Below are 20,610 nucleotides of genomic sequence, written 5' to 3'. Positions count from 1 at the left end.
AACGTCTTGATGCAGAGGTGTATGTGTCTGTCAAATGTATGGAACTGGACGCTTAACACAGGTGCGTTTTGTTTTTTTTTTAACACGTTAAGTTGTACCTCTATCAACCAACCCAGTCAGAACCTAATGAGAAGACCTCAGTCTCTGGGGACAGGGAGACTTGGTTCAAATTCTGAAACTTTCTCCTTGGCAGGACACTGGGCCTCTTTCACATTTAGCTTCCTCCTCTGTAGATGGGGTGGCTGTCACTTTCTCCTCTAGGAGTGAGGGTTTAGAGGTATAGTGTTCATACCTGCTCATCTGCTTCAGTCGTGTCCAACTCTTTGCAACCCCATGGACTGTAGCCCGCCAGGCTCCTCTGTCCATGGGATTCTCCAGGCAAGAGTACTGGAGTGGGTCACCATGCCCTCCGCCAGGGGATCTTCCTCACCCAGGGATCGATCCCGCATCTCTTATATTACAGGTGGATTCTTTACCACTAAGCCACCAGGGAAGCCCTACAGCCATAGTAATAGTAGGCAAAGGCCTTGCACCGGGCTTGCAAGCTGATGTTTGCATGATTACCAGGACCTTCGTTTTTGGCATAGGCATTTCTATGTTGGTCAGAGGCCTCTGTTTACTGCAAGGTAATCTTGAGGACAAAATATGTGTGGTCTTTTTCTTTCCCATGTGTCTAGTAGAGAGTAGACATGGTGTGTTTAGCTAAACACACTGACTTTTAGGTACCAAACATTTAGAAGCATCAGAACTTAAGGCTCTGCAGGATGTCACGCAACATCTTATCACCCGGGTTTGCTAAGCCTTACTCTTTTGAAGTCTGACAGATACTTTACTTGGCTGAAAACTCAGCTATGGCTCCCCAGTGTACAGGAGAACTTAATAACACATCTCTCATTGGGATCGCTCTTTGGGTTCACACGGGTTGTCTGTTTTTCTCTCTAAAGCAATGGAATGACTGTAGAGTTTTCTGGACCAATAAGTCACTCTGTTTTTCATGATTCAAAGTTAGGCTTTTATTTGGTTTCAAATTAAAAAAATAAATTTCATTATTAAATAGTGAGATGGATCTAACTGAGGTTCAGAGAAGTAGCCGACTCGGGAATATACCGCCAGGGGTACAATTCAGGGGTGGATTGCCTAAAGGAAAATGAGTTGTTAGGTTGTCACGTTTGTTCAAAGTTCGACAGTGGCATAATTCAAAGGAAACTGCGATACAAAGTTTCAAATGTTTACAATGGATGAGAGAAGTAAACCAGCTTATTCTACCGCAATCCCAAACGGATTTCTTTTTCGATGCCAGGCAGCTCGGACGCTACACCACGGTGCTAATGTCGTCGGGTTCGTCAGCCTTCTTTTGCCTGCTCGGCAGGGACTTCAAGTATTCGAGGTGTCTCCGCGCGTCCTCCTGATTCTGCCTCACGTAATACACCACGTAAGAGATCACCATGGTGAACCAGCCAAACATGGTGACCAGCATGGCGTAGTCAGTCGTTTTTTTAGGGAGGTTACAAAGGTCGGCGTCATTGGCAGCGTTGAGGAACGGCCTCCCAGCGTGTTCATCCAGCACGGAGGTCTTGCAGATCACATTGTGGGCTGTCTCGTGATTGGACACCATGCTCCGCAGGACTTGCTGGAGCGTACAGTCACAGTGCCAGGGGTTGTTGGCAATTCTGGCTCTGGCCTTCAGGTTATTGAAGGCGTTTTTGTGCACGCTCTGAATCCGGTTGTCAGACAAGTCCAGAGTCTGCAGAGTCTCAGCGACTCCCTTAAAGGCGTGCTCGTCGATAAACTCGATGCCGTTTTTGGACAGGTTGAGAACTCTTAGTTGATGGAGGTCCTTAAAAATCTCATTGGGGATGGATGTGATCTGATTGGAGTCCAGGTACAAGAGGACCGTTTCAGGCGGAAGATCTCTAGGTATTTCCTTGAGATTCGCATTGCTACAGGTGACATTTAAACCCCCAGAGGAAGAACAGAGACAGCCCTTGGGACACATACTGGCGGAATGAAAGCACAGTATCATGAGAACGAAACTTTGGAGGAGGAGACACATGGAGAGGGAGCGAGTTAGCCACAGGTCCACCAGATTCATGCTGGGATGTCAGCATAATCACAGGCCCAAGCCTCACCTACTCCAGCAAGCACGTGTGCTCACGGTCCAGCCCTGTCCACACGCTTGGTCTCCTTCCGGCGTGGTCCAAAGGGCTGCTACTCACACACGCATCTCTTCATCATGCTGGTCCTTGCATGGGCACCTAAAGGGAAGAAAGCAGACGTAATGAGCTCTTTTGCAAACGGGGAGGGGGGGTACATCGCGACGAAACAGGCATCTGGCATTTTATGCGGGCAGGTGAGCTGTTTATGCAGGTAATTTCCATCAGCACCATTGGGAGTTATCTGTGTAATGGAGTCTCTGCTCAAATCCCAGGTGCTGGGGGAGCGGAAGGACGTCGCTTTGTTGCTCCTGGTGCGGAATCTGAGCAAACAGTCCAGATTCCTCTCCTCTCCACTGGCCTGTACCACATTCTGTGCCCTTCCTAAAGTTGACAGCAACCAGACAGAGTCACCCCTCTCCCTCCTCTTGCAAGAGGCATCAATGCGAATGAGCCTTTCACATGAGCGGCAACGAGAAATCACCCTGATATTTTACAGTTGATGACTTTCAACGACTTTCATGGCTTTTGAACGGCTGTCCAATTTGGAGTATTTTCCCTAAAGAAACCCCGTACTTGAATTATGAATGAGACGAATGGGTACATCCCAAGCTTCCCAGCACACTGTTTCCAGAGATCTCCAGCCTGGATTCTCCAAAGGAGCTGCCTCCCTTGGGGCCTCTGGGGACTACACCACACCCGGAAGGATGTCCTTACCTGAATTTCCAAAGGATTCTCTTTGTTTTCTAAACAGTGTAGTCCCTCTCCAATAGATCTTCGAATATGACACACAGCTCTTTTTTTTTTTTTAGTATAAAAAGAGTTTTAAGAAATACTAGCCTCTTATATGTAAGTCAAATCATTAAGCTTATACAGTGCTGTATGAAGTTATGTCAGTGAAGCTGGGGGTGGGGGGTGGGGAATGACATAATTAGCAGCCAAAGAAATGCAACTGTAAAATGAGCTATGAATGTTTTTCTTCTATCAATATAATTTTTAAAAATACCATCTGTATGCTTATAAGAACAGAATAATATGGCATCCTCATAAACACATATTTTGAGAATATGTTTTGGAAAGAAATTTGGCAATATCTATTGAGAACATTAAATTTTACATATATATATGTATATATATATATATCTTTTGACACTGTAATTTTCTTTTAAGTAATCTATTCTAGAGAAATGTTCTAAAAATAAAACAAAAATGTAACATTCCCCCCAAAAAGGAATTACTAGCCTCTAAGTCTTCCTCAATACCCTATTCTTTTCTTTCCAATTTTGTGTGTGTGTGTGTATATATATATATATAATCATTTATATATAGAAAATCATATTTATTTGCTTTGTCCCTCAGTCATGTCTGACGCTTTGCAACCCTATGGACTATATAGCCAACCAGGCTGCTCTGTCTGTGGGATTTTTCTGGCAAGAATACTGGAATGGGTTGCCATTTCCTTCTCCAGGGGATCTTCCTGACCCAGGGATTGAACCCATGTCTCCTGTGTCTCCTGCACTGGCAGACAGATTCTTCACGCTGAGCTACCGGGGAAGCATTATATATATAATATATATATGTACATATCCCCTGGAGAAGGGAAAGGCTACTCACTCCAGAATTCTGGCCTAGGGAATAATGGGGTTGCAAAGAGTCAGACACGACTGAGTGCCTTTCACCTTTCACATATATATATATATCTTTTATATATACTTATATAAAATATATGTATATATCTTTATATATATATACATATATCTTTTACATATATCCATCTATATATATATATTTCCTGTTGAGCTGTTGTTGGGAAAAGGCCTAAGAAATTGCAAAGCTTTAGTGATATGAGCAAGATTATGAACTTGCCCCAAAATAGAGATGTGAATATAAGTTTACACTTGAAACCGCTTGCTCGTGTAAAGAGGACAGGCATTCTCGCAGACTGGGGAAGTGGCTCTCAGACAGACTCTGGGCCTTGTCCACGATCACAGAGCTCCTAAGTGGTACAGATGGCAATCAAGCCAAAGCCTTTGTTCTGACTGGTGAATCTCAATTCTTCTCGCTACCCCTACAGCTCTTTCCTGATTCCATCTGCTCCATGGGGACAAAGTCCAGGGACTGCTGCGGCTTCCGATGCTGTTATGCTGTGACTCAGTGCCACATGGAGGATCCCATGAGCCCCAGGGAGGGGGCTCCCTGCCCTGGGAACCTGTGCCTGACTTCAGAGGATTCTCTCTCAGGATCTAAGGAACTAGGAAAAGGTTCATCCCTCTTACAGCCGTAAGCAACAAAAGACTTTGCAAACTTGTCTTTTCTAAAGATCCCAGATGGATAAATAGAGAGGGAAATGACTCCAAATGTTACCAAACTCACAGAAAAGAAGATTAATGTGAGCTGAAAACATAACGAACTGGGTTGTTCATCATGGAAAAAAAATCAGATTAGCAACAGCAGAATGAAATGAATGTGCTTTTGGAATCTCGAGTCCCTCAAATGCCAGAGAGGCTGCAGCTGAACCCCGAGGCTGACTAAGCCATCCGTCAACAGCTCGTTTCATCTGCAGTGTAGGCTCACCTCCCTCCCGTGTTTTCCCTCCTGCAAACCTTCATTGCGGGGCATTTGGGGACTGTAGTCATTGCCTAGATGTGGGAGAAAAGACATAAAAGGAAGGTACTGGAGGCTACATCAGAGAAGAAGGAGGGTGGCAGAGGACAGGCACAGGTTCCTGGGTGGAGGACAGGAGATGGACAAATGAGCGTGAATAGAGAAACTAGAGTTTCCTGTCATCAAGCAAATTCCACCAATTGAGTATGTGCCACCTCCACCCACCTAAATCCTGTGAATCGGTGCAAACCCTCCTCTGGAGCACACTCACATCTCTCCAGAGACCGAGTCCATCTGGAGAAAAGTATTCTCTAATTTAGACTATGAGCTTCCCAGGTGGCTCAGTGGTAAAGAACCCACCCATCAAGGCAGGAGACTCAGGTTTGATCCCCGGGTCAGGAAGATCTCCTGGAGAAGGAAACGCAACCCACTCCAATACTCTTGCCTGGGCTACAGTCCAAGTGGCTGCAAAAGAGTCAGACACGACTTTGGTGACTAAATAACAACAACAGTTTCGACTATAAGCCCTGTGAGGGCAGGGACTTGTTTCTGCCTCGTGTAGAAATAATAGCAAACAATTACCAGGTGAACAGTACCTGAGTTTGTTTTTCAGCTTTTATCCTTATGATCATTGTGCCCGTGGGCAAGTTATTAACCTCTCTACACCCCTCTCTGCTCCTTCTCATATAGAGATTATAAAAGCATCTGATGACAATGTTGACATGAAAATTGTATCAGATAATCCATGCCAGGCATTTAGTACAATGCATAGTAGGTACCAAGTGGTCAACACTTGTTAGCTATAGTTATTATTCCAGAACCATTTCCAACTCCTAGAGTAGTGCTACATAAATATCTATCATCGTATGAATGAATCAATGAAATATTCAGCAATCTAGCTGTGCTTTTTCTTCCCTACGGTAATTATTTTCATTATTTTGGCACATAAACGTCGGCTCATCAAACATCTGTTGGTTTTACATGTCAAAACAGTAGTAGCCTCTGGCAAAATCACAAGTGTAGATTCCCACTTGAAGAATAGAACTTTTTCTCAGCACACATCTCTAGGCTTTGTTTCTCCAGAATGGTCAGTCCAATGCTCATGGTCACAGACAAGAGACGGTTAGAACACATCTTCTCAACATCAGAGTGCAATTTGTCTTGAGGTGAAATCCTTCATGCCCTATAAGGTCCACCCATACACAGGATGAAATGCCTGTTGGGAGTATAAACCCTGCATATTCCTTGTACTCAAAAAGGCTGGACTCAAAACTATTTCATTTTCTCTCTGTGATTCACAAAAAGGGAATGGAATCCTCTGGGGTTGGCTACATCGCTATTGCTGCAACAGCCTCCAGAGCCTTCACCCTCACCCAGGACTTTGAAGTGACAGAAGACGCAGCATGTAGAGACGTCCAAAGACATCGCATCAAGGTTACCTCCAGCAGGGAGGACAGAAGAACTGTCTCTCCGTTCTGTCGCACTGACTGACTGTTTTCCAAAGGGATTATCAGCTTGGCATTGCCTACAAGTACTGGTTAGATAAACAGCGATTCCCAGGCAGGGAAGCTGTGGGGAGATGTGTCTCTCAGAGTAAAAACCAGGCATTCTGCAGACACCATTGCTTCTCCAGCAGAGGGCAGAGCTAAGGAGGTGCCTAAATGCCCTCTTGTTCTGACTCCGTCAGGTCTAACCACAAACCCTAACAAACAAGCCATCCTTCTGCGGGGTTGGGGGCTGGCGTGTGGGGAAGCCTCCTTGCTAACTTCAGAATGAGTGAGTGGAACATAAAGGAGCCCTGGGGTCACCTTGGTGAAGTGACAGGGGCACAGCAGCTCTCCGCCTGTCCTCTTGAGGAGGAAGACGACCCAGCAAGGGGACAGCCCAAATGAAACAGCATCTCTTCTGCCTCCTAAGTTCCCCTTCGCATCCCTCAACTCATTACTTCTGCCCATCCTCACGCCCTCATTCCCTTCCAATACATCCGGGGCCACGAAGAAGCTGCGGGGTTTCTGGCTGTGCTGTCAGGTCTGAGCTGTGCCCCCACAGAGGACCGTTTGACCCCTAGACCTGAGCCTTGCTCCCGTGTCCCTGTCACACAAGTTTCCTTTTTTCCCCTTTGGTTGCACCTCTCGGCATGCAGAACTCCCCTGACCAGGGGTCGAACTTGTGCCCCCCACAGTGGAAGTGCAGCCTGAACCACTGGACAGTCAGGGAAGTCCCCTGTCACACAAGTTTCTGAGCTATAGTAGTTAATGCTGGGATCGGGTGGCAATCCTCAAATACTGTTTCCAGAAAGAAAGAAAAAACATGTACTTAGCAGCCTACTAAGTGAGAAGGCAGTTCTTTCAGTGGCTGATTAAAAACTCTATCTTGCATGGAAGCAACCTAAATGTCCATCGGCAGAGGAATAGATAAAGATGCGGTACATACATAAAATGGAATGTTAGCTGCTCAGTCATGTCCAGCTCTTTGACCCCATGGACTGCAGCCCACCAGGCTCCTCTGTCCATGGGGTTTTCCAGGCAAGGATACTGGAGTGGTTTACCATTTCCTTCTCCAAGGGATCTTCCCGACCCAAGGATTGAACCTGGGGCTTCTGCATTGCAGGTGGATTCTTCACTGACTGAGCTACCAGGGAAGCCCCTATAATGGAATATTACCCAGCCATTGAAAAGAATGAAATATGGCCTCTTGCGGCATATGGATGGACTTAAAGATTGACATACTGAGTGAAGTTAAGTCAGGCAGAGAAGGAGACATCCCTTATGTGTGGAATCTGAAAAGAAATGATACAAATGAACTTATTTACCAAACAGAAACAGACTCACAGAGAAGAAACTTACGGTTCCTGGGAAAAGGGATAATTACGGAGTTTGGGATGGAAAATACACACTGCTGTGTTTAAGATGGATAACCACCAAGGACCTACTGTAGAGCACAGGGAACTCTGCTCAATGTCATGTGGCAGCCTGGATGCCAGCGGAGTTTGGGGGAGAATGGATGCATGTATATGTATGGCTGAGTCCCTTCACTGTTCGTCTGGACCCACCACAATATTGTTAATCGGCTAAACCCCAATATAAAATAAAAATCTAAAAAAAAAACCAGGGGACTGTATAACCTAGACATTACCAGTTTACTTTTGCTTTTAACTCTCTGAAGAACCCCAACTTAGACAAAAATATAGCTCTGCTTTGGTGTAACTTAATTATCTAAGTTTAAATACAGGCTGTCACTTATTTGTGACCTTGGTCAAACCTTTCTGTGCATTTAAATTCTTTGTCTAAAAAGCTGGCATAATAGGAGAATTCTCTGGTGGGCCAGTGGTTAGGAAATTACATACTGATTTCTTTATTTGATCAAGTTTTCTGTCAACTAAGTTGTTGCTCAGTCTAACGTCCAATCACAAGTCTGGTGTACATTATTATATATGTGGATCCTCTGTAAGTGGTTGGGCTTTTGTGTACTTTACTGTATAGAATACATTAGTGTAGTATTTTTATTTCAAGCCTCTAATGTGAGGGAGCAAGTGAAAAAGCAGGCTGATGCAGCTGGTATTACTGTACTTTACAAGGTCCTGTCCTGTACGATTGGAAATGTTTCTTTATTTTTTTAATATATTATTTGTGCAAAAAGGATTATAAGGCCATTACAGAATAGTACTATATAGTTGACTGCGTTAGCTAGGTATCTAGGCTAACTTTGATGGACTTATGAACATACTTTTGGAAAGGAACTCGTTCATTTGCAAGGGACTTACTGTATATCCTGGCCCCTCCGTTTCCTCTCCAGAGTACTTCCTTGGAGCTAATAAGAGGTTGTCTCTCGCAGGCTATAGTCCTCACTAAGGTCCTGGAACAAAACTTATCTGGAAACTTTCAGATTGGTTTTTTTTTTTTTTTTTGAGTCAGCACTAACAAATAAACAACACTTTTTTTTTTAACTCTCTCTCTCTCTGGGTACTAAATAAAGAATATAGATAAGATTATGTCTTCCCTGACATCTGTATTTATTATTCATCATGCTGCAAGGTTATATAGGAAGGCCGAGTAAGAACCCATCGTCTCAGTTTCTTTCTGCTTCTCTGTTATTATTATTTCCCACTAAGTGCCTAAGGTATTTGCAACAGTGAGAGCTTTGCAAACTCTAACACACAATCTACATAAATGTAGGCTCCCAGAGATGCTCCAAGGTCCAGAGGCAACTTGAAAACTGCTTTTAGAAAGCATTATCCTTGCTGAATTCAGTTGCATTTCTGACTGGGATGGATGACTCTTACCAGTAAAAAAAAAAACAAACAAAAAAAACTTATCATGATCAATGACTTGGTGGGAAAAGTACAAGATTCAGATCTAAAATCAAGGAAATGAAAACACTAATTTAAATAGACACACGTACCTCAATGTTCACAGCCACATTATTCACAATAGCCAAGATATGGAAACAGCCTAAATGTCCATTAACACTTGGATAAAGAATGGATAAAGAAAATGTGGCATATGCATAGACAATGAAATACTATCAGCCATTTAAAAAAAAATGAAATCTTGCCTTTTCCAGCAACATAGATGGACCTGGAAGATATTATGCTTAGTGAAGTAAGTCAGAGAAAGACAAATACTGTATATTTTCACCTATATGTGGAATCCAAAATATGTAGAAACAAGCAAATAAAACAGAAACAGTGGCAAGACACAGAAGACCAACTGCTGGTTAACAGTGAGGAGATGGGTGGGAAAAGAGGAAAATAAGGAAAGAGGATTAAGAGGTAACAAACTACTAAGTATTAAAAAAACAAGATACAAGGATAAGATGTTCAGCACAAGGAATAACTTTAAATGGAATATAATCTATAAAAGTATAGCAGTATTACAATGTATACCTGAAACTAATATAATACTGCAAATCAATTAAATGTAACTATGAGTGATGATGGAAGTTAACTAGACTTATTGTAGTAAAACTTTTTGCAATATATACAAATACTGAATCAATGTTGTATACTTGAAACTAATATACCATTATATATAATTACTTTTAATAAAAGATGTCAAATAAATACTAAGTGAAGATGTACATATATGATCCCCTCAGCGATCAATGCAAAGAAATAGAGGAAAACAATAGAATGGGAAAGACTAGAGATCTCTTCAAGAAAATTAGAGATACCCAGGGAATATTTCATGCAAAGATGGGCTCAATAAAGGACAGAAATGGTATGGACCTAACAGAAGCAGAAGATATTAAGAAGAGGTGGCAAGAATACACAGAAGAATTGTACAAAAAAGATCTTCACAATGCAGATAATCATGAGGGTGTGATCACTCACACTCACCTAGAGCCAGACATCCTGGAATGTGAAGTGAGGTGGGCCTTAGGAAGCATCACTATGAACAAAGCTAGTGGAGGTGATGGAATTCCAGTTGAGCTATTTCAAATCCTGAAAGATGATGCTGTGAAAGTGCTGCATTCAATATGCCAGCAAATTTGGAAAACTCAGCAGTGGCCACAGGACTGGAAAAGGGCAGTTTTCACTCCAATCTCAAAGAAATGCCAAAGAATGCTCAAGCTACGACACAATTGCACTCATCTCACACTCTAGTAAAGTAATGCTCAAAATTCTCCAAGTTAGGCTTCAGCAGTACGTGAACCATGAACTTTCAGATGTTCAAGCTGGTTTTATAAAAGGCAGAGGAATCAGAGATCAAATTGCCAACATCTGCTGAATCGTGGAAAAAGCAAGAGAGTTCCAGAAAAACATCTATTTCTGCTTTATTGACTATGCCAAAGCCTTTGACTGTGTGGATCACAAGAAACTGTGTAAAATTCTGAAAGAGATGGGAATACCAGCCCACCTGACCTGCCTCTTGAGAAACCTATATGCAGGTCAGGAAGCAACAGTTAGAACTGGACATGGAACAACAGACTGACTCCAAATAGGAAAAGGAGTACGTCAAAGCTGTATATCGTCACCCTGCTTATTTAACTTCTATGCAGAGTCCATCATGAGAAACGCTGGGCTGGAAGAAGCACAAGCTGGAATCAAGATTGCCGGGAGAAATCTCAATAACCTCAGATATGCAGTTAACACCACCCTTATGGCACAAAGTGAAGAAGAACTAAAGAGCCTCTTGATGAAAGTGAAAGAGGAGAGTGAAAAAATTGACTTAAAGCTCAACATTCAGAAAACTAAGATCATGGCATCTGGTCCCATCACTTCATGGCAAGTAGATGGGGAAACAGGGGCTGTCTTTATTTTTCTGGGCTCCAAAATCACTGCAGATGGTGATTGCAGCAATTAAATTAAAAGACACTTGCTCCTTGGAAAGAAAGTTATGACCAACCTAGATAGCATATTAAAAAGCAGAGACATTACTTTGCCAACAAAGGTCCGTCTAGTCAAGGCTATGGTTTTTCCAGTAGTCATGTATGGATGTGAGAGTTGGACTATAAAGAAAGCTGAGTGCAGAAAAATTGATGCTTTTGAAGTATGGTGTTGGAGAAGACTCTTGAGAGTCCCTTGGACTGCAAGGAGATCCAACCAGTCCATCCTGGGTATTCATTGAAGGGACTGATGTTGAGGCTGAGACTCCAATACTTTGGCCACCTGATGCAGAGAGCTGACTCATTTGAAAAGACCCTGATGCTGGGAAAGATTGAGGGCAGGAGGAGAAGGGGATGACAGCAGATGAGATGGTTGGATGGTGTCATTGACACAATGGACATGGGTTTGGGTGAACTCTGGGAGTTGGTGATGGACAGGGAGGCCTGGCGTGCTGCGGTTCATGGGGTTGCAAAGAGTCGGACACGATTGAGCGACTGAACTGAACTGATGTAAAACAAAAGAGATCAATCTACACACACACACACACACACACTTGTATAATTAAAGCATTATGGAAGAATGTTTATATAAAATGCTTATATAAAAACCTTATATAAAAAATAGATAATAGTCTTATCTTCAGAGTATGGTTCTAGAGCAGAAGGTGTAGAGAATTTTGACTTTATCTTATAATCTTCTCTACTATTACAATCTTTGCCATGAGCACAATCATAGCATTAACTAGGTAAGAACAAAAGGGGTTGGTCTGAAGGTACTGACTGATAAGCTATTTTCTGTTAGGAGTTACAGAAAGTACAAAAGTATGCAAGACATAATGTCTCTTCTGACTAGCTGAGTCACCCTAAAAAGTCGTTTAAACTGAGTCTTAGATAAGAGTACAGCACACCATAAGCCTGAGGTTAGATAAAACCAGGTCAACCCTCAGTTTGGGTACCAGCTGGGGGAGCTTGGGAAAACAAAGTGACTGTTTGGAGTCCAAGGTTTCTCAGCTATAAATAAGAATAACACTGATTTCACAGGTTTCATGTATGGGTGTAACCGTGCCACTCTCATAGCAGATGCCTGACAAAATATTACAGACTCTGAACACACTTTCAAAGGCATCATAGTCAAGTTCAGATTTCCCAAGGGTTCTGTGGAATACCACCTGTGAGTTGCAGTCTCGTAAGTCTAAGAAACACACTTTTTGAGAGTTACAATGGTCATCAGCCTATTTAAGGTTCTGAGAAGTTACAGCAAAGGAACCTATTAACTCGGAATTATCCAAACACACTTGGTCCCCCTGACAAAGGCCTCTGGTGCGGTGTAATTTTTATAGCATAACCATCCATGGAATATGATAATTGGTAAATTCAGATCTAACTAAAGAACATTTAATATTATCTCTACTATTTCTCCTGTTACTTCATCCAAATATTCTGAAGGAATACGAGGTGACATGTTTTGCAAATGAGAATTCAATTTGCCACTTGATCCTTCTCAGGCCAAATAATACTACCATACAGAAATAATCACCACCAACTATTAATAAGATTCATTGCAGGTAGAGATGAAAAAATGACTAATCTATAGCTAGCACAAAGGATCATTTTGTTTAATGAAAAAAATATCTCGATTAAAACTTACATGGCCATAAATAAATTGCAACAAATGGGATATTACTATGTTTCAATTTCAGGCTCTCCAATTTTCTCATCCTGCCTCAGGCACCACTTTTATTTTTGGAAAAATCATTAATAACATGATCCTTAAGGGCTTTGAAACCTTGCACATGTGTGCTCAGCTGTGTCTGACTCTGTGACCTCATGGACCATAGCCTGTCTGGCTCCTCTGTCCATGAGATTTAAGAGGTAAGACTATGGGAGTGGGTTGACATTTCCTTCTCCAGGAGAGCTTCCCAACGCAAGGATGGAACCTGAGTCTCCTGAGTCAGCAGCAGGTTATTTACCACTACTGTCAGCTGGGAAGCCCCCTGAAAACCTTAGAGAGTGGTAACTCAAAGAGAAGGCTTTGGAGTTAGCCATATCTAAGCCTCTAACAACAAAGGTCCATCTAGTCAAGGCTATGGTTTTTCCTGTGGTCATGTATGGATGTGAGAGTTGGACCGTGAAGAAAGCTGAGCGCCAAAGAACTGATGCTTTTGAACTGTGGTGTTGGAGAAGACTCTTGAGAGTCCCTTGGACTGCAAGGAGATCCAACCAGTCCATTCTAAAGGAGATCAGCCCTGGGATTTCTTTGGAAGGAACGATGCTAAAGCTGAAAAACTCCAATACTTTGGCCACCTCATGCGAAGAGTTGACTCATTGGAAAAGACTCTGATGCTGGGAGGGATTGGGGGCAGGAGGAGAAGGGGACGACAGAGGATGAGATGGCTGGATGGCATCACTGACTCGATGGACGTGAGTCTGAGTGAACTCCGGGAGTTGGTGATGGACAGGGAGGCCTGGCATGCTGCGATTCATGGGATCGCAAAGAGTTGGACACAACTGAGCGACTGAACTGAAGCCTCTAACTTTGACATTCAATCACTTGCGTGTGTGGTAAGTCACTTTAGTCATGTCTGACTGTGTGACCCTATTGGCTGTAGCCTGCCAGGCTCCTCTGTCCATGGGATTCTCCAGGTAAGGATACTGGAGTGGCAAATAGTTATTAAACATATACAGTTACAACTCTTATTAACTCATATCTCAACAGGATTAGATTTTAAGAAATGTGAATATGAGAAATAGAATATTTAGACTATGGTTTTAAGAAAAGTTGTTATAAATGGTACATTACATTTGCCTTCTCAAAATTATATCCTCTTTCTCATGCAACTTACTGACACAAACTGACAACTTGATGCATATTTCCACTGGAAGCTGTAATTAAATTGGAACTTTTTAAATTAGGGAAACTGAATTTTCAGAGTAATTTCTTATAATTGCATCAAATTCTTGGAAAGTTGTATTTTTATTATTTAAAATGAATAAATCTGAACTCCTGGAAAAAAAAAGAAGTGGCCTTAGGATTTGCTTTGATCGCAGATGGAGCAGAAGTTGTATTTTGCCTGTTCTAAGTCTCGGCCTTTTCAAGAGTCAGCACGTGTCCTTGCCTTTGCTCTTGGAATCTCCCCAGCCACCACGGCCAGCACGCTGGGTAGTGAGTGATTCCGTGAATCTCACCACTGTCCCAGCCTAGACCCAGCCACACACTGACATGTGGGAAACCCAAACCAGAGCATCAGAGTCAACTATCGGATCTGCGGGGTTTGGACTCATGGACTCATGAGTGAGCCCACCTTAGACCAGAGGACCATTCAGGTGCTCATGAACTTGTACGCAAATGCCACCAGGTTTGGGCACACTATTATCTCAAAAAAGTTAGCTGATACACATGAACATTTAACAGTTTAAAAAGTTAATATATTTATGTTAATTATCACAAGGCCCGATTGACATTTAACAGATTCATACCAACAGCTATTAGAAAAAAATGCTTCTTAAAGTTTATAGAAAACTCATTCAAGAGGACTGTAATGGCTCAATGCTGAAGGGCATTAGCAGTTACATTATCAGTAGAACTCTATCTACTGACCATGAGCGTCAATAATGTTTCACACTGCTACGGCATCCCCCAAGTAGCTCAGGAAAGCCAATACATAGATGAAAGACATTCATTCAAGACCAAGATCAAATCTGGATAATACATTTTAAATACTGGTTTCTCCCATAGCCCTGGTGCCTATGGCTCAGTGCCCAGAGTGGGGTCAGAGCTCCATCTGTGTAGCTAGGACCAGGGCCTCGGGGGTCAGACTGTATCTGACACTGAGTCCCAGCTCCATCCATGACCTTGCCTTGCCTCAGTCTCCTCCTGTATAAACAAAGATCACAGAAGTAGCTATACTTCTTCTATTTGTGGGTGTGTGCTAAGTCACTTCAGTCATATCTGACTCTTTATGACCCCAAGGACTGTAGTCCACCAGGATCCTCTGTCCATAGGATTCTTCAGGCAAGAATACTGGAGTGGGTTATCAGGCCCTTCTCCAGGGGATCTTCCCAATCCAGGGGTCAAACCCGGGTGTCCTGCATTGGCAGGCAGATTTTTATTTTTTTTTACCACCAGGCCACCTGGGAAACCCTCTTCTATTTGTAGTAAGGATTAAAGGAGATCATTTAGGTGATGCACTTGAAACAGGATGTGGCACTAAGTCAGTAAATATTAGTTATTCCTATTTGTTGAGCGATTTCTGCTTGACACATACTCTTGGAGACAGGGCTTCAGAAGCCATCATGCAGAGACAAATATCAGAGGGACAACTACAGGGAAAACCAAGTTTCTAGAGATTCAGTGGAGAATGTTTTTTTGAGTGTTCCTTGTACTACTTTTATTTTTGCAACTTTTTAAAACTTTGAAATTTTTCCAAATAAGTTTTGAAAAACTTAAAAAATATAAATATTAAGAGTGTCACATACAGATATGAAACTCATACTGTATGCATACCATTGGCTGAATTTTTCACTGTATCAATAGTTTTCCATGTTATCACATAATCTTTTACTCTATCATGTTTATTTTTTAATATTTTTATTGTGGTAAAAGTCACACAATATAAAACATACTAATTTAACTGTATTTAACCGTACCATTCAGTGGCAGTAGGTGCGTTCACATTGTTCAGTGGCAGTAGGTATGTTCACATAGCAATTCTCACCATTATCTGTCTCCTGAATTTCTCACCTTCCTAAACTGAAACTGTCCTCATTAAACAGCAGCGCCCCTCCCAGTCCCTGGAATCGACCAACATATTTTCTGACTCTGAATGTGAGTGTTCTAGTCACCTCGTATAAGTGGAATCAAACAGTATTTGTCTGCATCTAATGCACATTGGAATGCATCTCTAAGTTAACGTAATCTATGTCCTGCAAACAGACTGTGCCTTCTTTTTTCCCCCAGTGCCATGCAGCAGGTTCTCATTGGTTATCTATTTTATACACAGGAGTGTATATATGTCAATCCCAATCTCCATGAAGAATTTAAAGGTCATGCCTTAGCAACTGTGATGAAACAGAACTGAAATAAACAGTATTTTGTTAATTCAGGCACTACGGCCAGCACGCAGTTTCTCTGAGGTGCTCACCTGTTGTTTTGTCTGCAAAAGGTGTCCATCAAATGAAACCTGCTCTCCATTGCAGACACCTAAAGGTAGACCCCCCAGGGAAGGCTTTCTCCAATTTCATTTTGGCCACTCGCCCACCAGCACACCTGCCCTGACCTGTGACTTCACAGAAAGTGTCACCGAGTAATCTAGGCTGATAACCTGAGGCTGACATCTGGACCCTGATTTCACTTGCATTCAAATTTTCCTTCCTTCTAGAACCTGACAATTTTTCCTTTCCAGAATGCCTGTGTGAAAAACCAAGTAGAATTGCCACCCCTCCAACATGCTAGGAGAAAACAAGCAGTGGATAAATTATCCTGAACCCTCATGTGATTTGCCTTCAATTTCAGGCTGAGTCTTCATTCCACTAAGGACCCTAACGTACACTGTCAAATTCCATCTTCTCGGTGACCACATGGGGGATCAGGTAAGATCAAACTTTTCCTCACTGATTTTATCCTGTGATACATGCTTTTCAAAGAGCTATGTCCTCTACTGTATAGCACAGGGAACACTGCTCAATACCCTGTAATAACCTATATGGGAAAGGTACCTGAAAAAGAATGGATACATGTGTATGAATAGCTGAATCACTTTGCTGTGCATCTGAAACTGACACAGCATTGTAAGTGACACTACACTCCCATTTAAAAAAAAAAAAAAAATGCTAGCATGCTAATATGCACTAATTAAGTATGCTAATAAACAAATATGTTAATATACATTAAAAAAAAACAAACCAGACTTAAGTCTTCCTTAGAGAAGAAGATAAGGTGGAAAAACTGTATCTGCAGAATTATAGAGTCACACAGAAGGCTTGCTTGGATACTACTGATGACAATTTAATTCAAGCCGAAGGATCCTCAGACAGGCAGTCTCCTGTTCATGAAATTATGCCCTTGGGTGAACGAGACTGTGCTTTCAGATTAATGGCTTGGGTCTAGCCTAGAGCTGTTCTCACCTCTTCCTGTTCTCCACCCGAGTCCTTTATCTTCTCAGTGAAACATAGGCTTCTTCCCCCCAAACTTCCTTTTACGTAAGGAAACTCAACAAAACAAAAAAAGGAAACCAGAACTGAGTTTCCATACTACGTAGTTCATGGCACGTCCATGGGGAACTGTGGGGCCCTGTGTTGGCTTGACTTGCCTCTGGGAATCACCCGGAAAAATTAACAGCTATCCAGGGACTTAGCTTTTGTCAACAACCAACCAAATAAAACTTTCCAAACTCACTTAATTGTCTGCAGGATGCAGTCAGATTTCCTCAACACCTCACTCAGATGTAAAATGTCAATTGAAATAAAACCGAATGTGTGTTCTCCATCCCAGCATGTACTCTATCTTGGGGAAGAAACCAGCCAGGTAAGGTAAGTAAGAAAGGTAAGAATCGGTCCAGGTGAAGATAAGAAAGTCAGGCAGAGGAGAGCGCCACTCCCAGAAAAAGAGAACAAATTCCCATTTCTGTCTCCTCTGAAGGCTTGCACAGTTTTTAAAATGTAAATCATCAGAATATTAAGAAGCAGTCACCGGCTTGATTGCCCATTGGACAGTTTCAGAAGCTGTGACCAAATTGTTATTCTTGTTCAGTCCCTCAGTCATGTGCGCCTCTGTGACTCCATGGACTGCAGCACACCAGACCCCTCTGTCCTTCACCATCTCCCAGAGTTTGCTCAAACTCATGTCCGTTGAGTCTAGGACGCTATTTAACCATCTCATCCTCTGCTGCCCCTTGCACCTGTGACCAAGTTGCCTATGTATTAAAGCAAGTCCATACACAGGCAGCTCCAGTAACGACTGGTCAGGAGAAGGTGGGTCGTTTTTACGCCACCGTGGCATTTTGCTTTATCTCAGGATGTGAGAACGGGGGAAATGTTGGGTCTGGGCTGGCCTCCCGAATCCCTGACGTAGTGAGACTTGACTTAAGCATGAGGACATCGTTCTCCCTGCTGCTCCCGCCACGACCCCACATCCCACACACTTCTTTGCACCTCAGCAGTTCCTAAAGTAACAGGTAGGTGGGGTGGACAGGGTGGTCGTGAGCAGCCCCCGGGCTGATTCAGGGTCAGGGACCCAGGAGGTGCTCAGGACCTGCTTGCTCCATGAAGGGCTGAATGGCAGAAAACGAAGCAGACGTTTCTCAAGAAGCAAAGAGCCTGACAGGGTGCAGACGTGCCCCCTCTCTTTCATCTAGATGGTAGCCGAGAAACCAAGGAAGAGAGAGCATCATTAATGGCGACCTGCTTCTCACGCAGTCAGGACCCAAATCAACGCAGGTAGCCTTCCACATTGAGAAAGTGAAGAAGGCAGCATCCAGCTCAAGAACACCAGCATCCAGCAGGATCAGTAGGCTGATGCCCCGGCATGCCAGGTGGGCTCACCGTGTTTAACATGCCGAGACGGGTCCCGGTCTCTCAGATGCTGTGTCATCAAGCCAGTGACATTGGCCTGGCCTGTGAGTTCCAGAAACACATAGTCAAAACATGAAGGTAAAATATTTATGGGGAACCCACTCCAGTATCCTTGCCTGGAAAATTCCATGGATGGAGCCTGGCAGGCTATAGTCCATGAGGTCGAAAAGAGTCGGACACGACTGAGAAACTTCACTTCACTTTTAGAGGCAGAGAGGGGCCTCTCTGGTGGCTTGGTGGTAAAGAATCCACCTGCCAATGCAGGAGATTTGGGTTTGATCCCTGGGTCAGGCAGATCCCTTGGAGAAGGAAATAGAAACCCACTCCAGTATATTCTTGCCTCGAAAATCCCACAGGCAGAGGAGCCTGGCAGGCTACAGTCCAAGAGGTCCCAAAAGAGGCAGACACGACTTAGGGACTAAACAACGCTATAAGTGGCAGAGACAGGCTGAATCTGTACCAAGTGGACTTTTCACTTTAGTTGTGCAGCATTTCTCTCTTTGCCTAGCCTCTGTCTCAGCTCACCATCGACCCTTAGGGAGAGGGAGCGTCTATGAGTCTATAAGGCCTCCTGGTGCTTAGCTGCAGGGAGCTCTCCAGAGGCAAGGCTGTCCTGGCAGGACTCCAACACTGAGTTCTCTTCAGTGGAGGAAACAGATGGCACTCATCTCATGATGGGGAAGCCGAGGCCTTGACCACATGAAGAGCTGACTCTTCTATTATCCAGGTTGTAGACTCTTATCTCTTTGGGCATCCAGGGAGGTCTGTTCCAATTGATTAACAACTATCTATGATTGGGACCATGCTTGCCTATCTGCAGGCAGAAGTAGGACAGAGGGTTGAAAGTCTGCTCTAAGCAGGGATGATGGGGGTGGTTTGGAAAAGGTCATTATTCTCGTTTGGTACAGGCAAATATGCCCTGATGAGGCTGGACTTTCCATTTCAACAAAGAAACAGCAAGCTCTCTTACCTCTGTGGCCCTTTATTTGCAAGATATGTCTGTGGAAACAACCTAAATGTCCATCGGCAGAAGAACGGATATAGGATATGTGGTATGTGTATAAAGTGGAATACTAATCAGCCATCAAAAAGGTCAAAATAAAAAGAAAAGAATAAAAGAATGCCATTTGTAGCAGCATGGATGAACCTAGAGATGATCACATTAAGTGAAATAAGTCAGACAGAGAAAGACAATATCATATCATATCACTTATAGGTAGACTCTAAAATAGGACACAAAGGAACCTATCTGTGGCCCAGAAACAGAATCATGGACACAGAACAGAGTGGTGGTTGCCAAGGGGGAAGGGAGCTGGAGGAGGCATGGAGTGGGAGGTTGGGGTTAGCACATGTTAGCTGTTATATATAGAGAATGGATAAACAACACGGTCCTACTATACAGCACAGAGAACTGCGTGCAATATCTTACGATAAACCATAATGGAAAAGAATGACTGAATCACTGCTGTACGGCAGAAGTTAATACATTGTAAATCTACTATGCTTCAAAAAAATACATTAAATGTATGTCTGTTATCCTCCACAGGGGAGCACATCTGTTATCTGCTGACCTGAGAAGAGTAGTTGCCTGGGTGTCTGGCTGTGGACATATTTATAAAGGTCTCTTTTCTCTTAATTTATCATAAAACTTCCATGTTAAGTCTTCCCAGGTACATGTGAGGTTCCTGAGCCTTTTTCTGAGATGACCAAGGAGTAAGCTTCAGAGAGGCGTGTTTATAATGTCAACAAATGAAGTGCTCACAGACAGCGTTCCCAGAGGCCACCGTGGGGACATCTCCTTGTTTGGAGGCTCTGCCCCATGGCCACAGGCAACGCTGCTGCTGATGCTGCTGCTGCTGCTGCAGGAGGTGGAGAAGCCTCGGGCTAATGTCTGATGAGTCAGACTCTGGATTCTTCCAACCCCTGGGGTTCTCTCTCTCTCTTTCATCCGCCTCCT

At 43.2% G+C, this 20,610-nt stretch overlaps 1 protein-coding gene across 1 annotated transcript in view; it reads right to left on the bottom strand.

Annotated features, from left to right (window-relative positions):
- Positions 1–1,008: 1,008 nt before the first annotated feature.
- LRRC3B (leucine rich repeat containing 3B) overlaps positions 1,009–20,610 on the bottom strand; it is an 89,093-nt gene continuing 69,491 nt past the window's right edge. Inside the window, exon 2 of the mRNA XM_055566936.1 lies at positions 1,009–2,255. Within this exon, the coding sequence (XP_055422911.1) occupies positions 1,313–2,092 (780 nt within the window). The 5' untranslated portion in view covers positions 2,093–2,255 and the 3' untranslated portion in view covers positions 1,009–1,312. The remainder of the gene's footprint in view (positions 2,256–20,610) is intronic.

Source organism: Bubalus kerabau, chromosome 2, assembly GCF_029407905.1.
Source record: "Bubalus kerabau isolate K-KA32 ecotype Philippines breed swamp buffalo chromosome 2, PCC_UOA_SB_1v2, whole genome shotgun sequence".
NCBI classification, from domain to species: Eukaryota; Metazoa; Chordata; class Mammalia; order Artiodactyla; family Bovidae; genus Bubalus; species Bubalus kerabau.
This window is presented reverse-complemented; position numbering and strand designations above follow the sequence as displayed.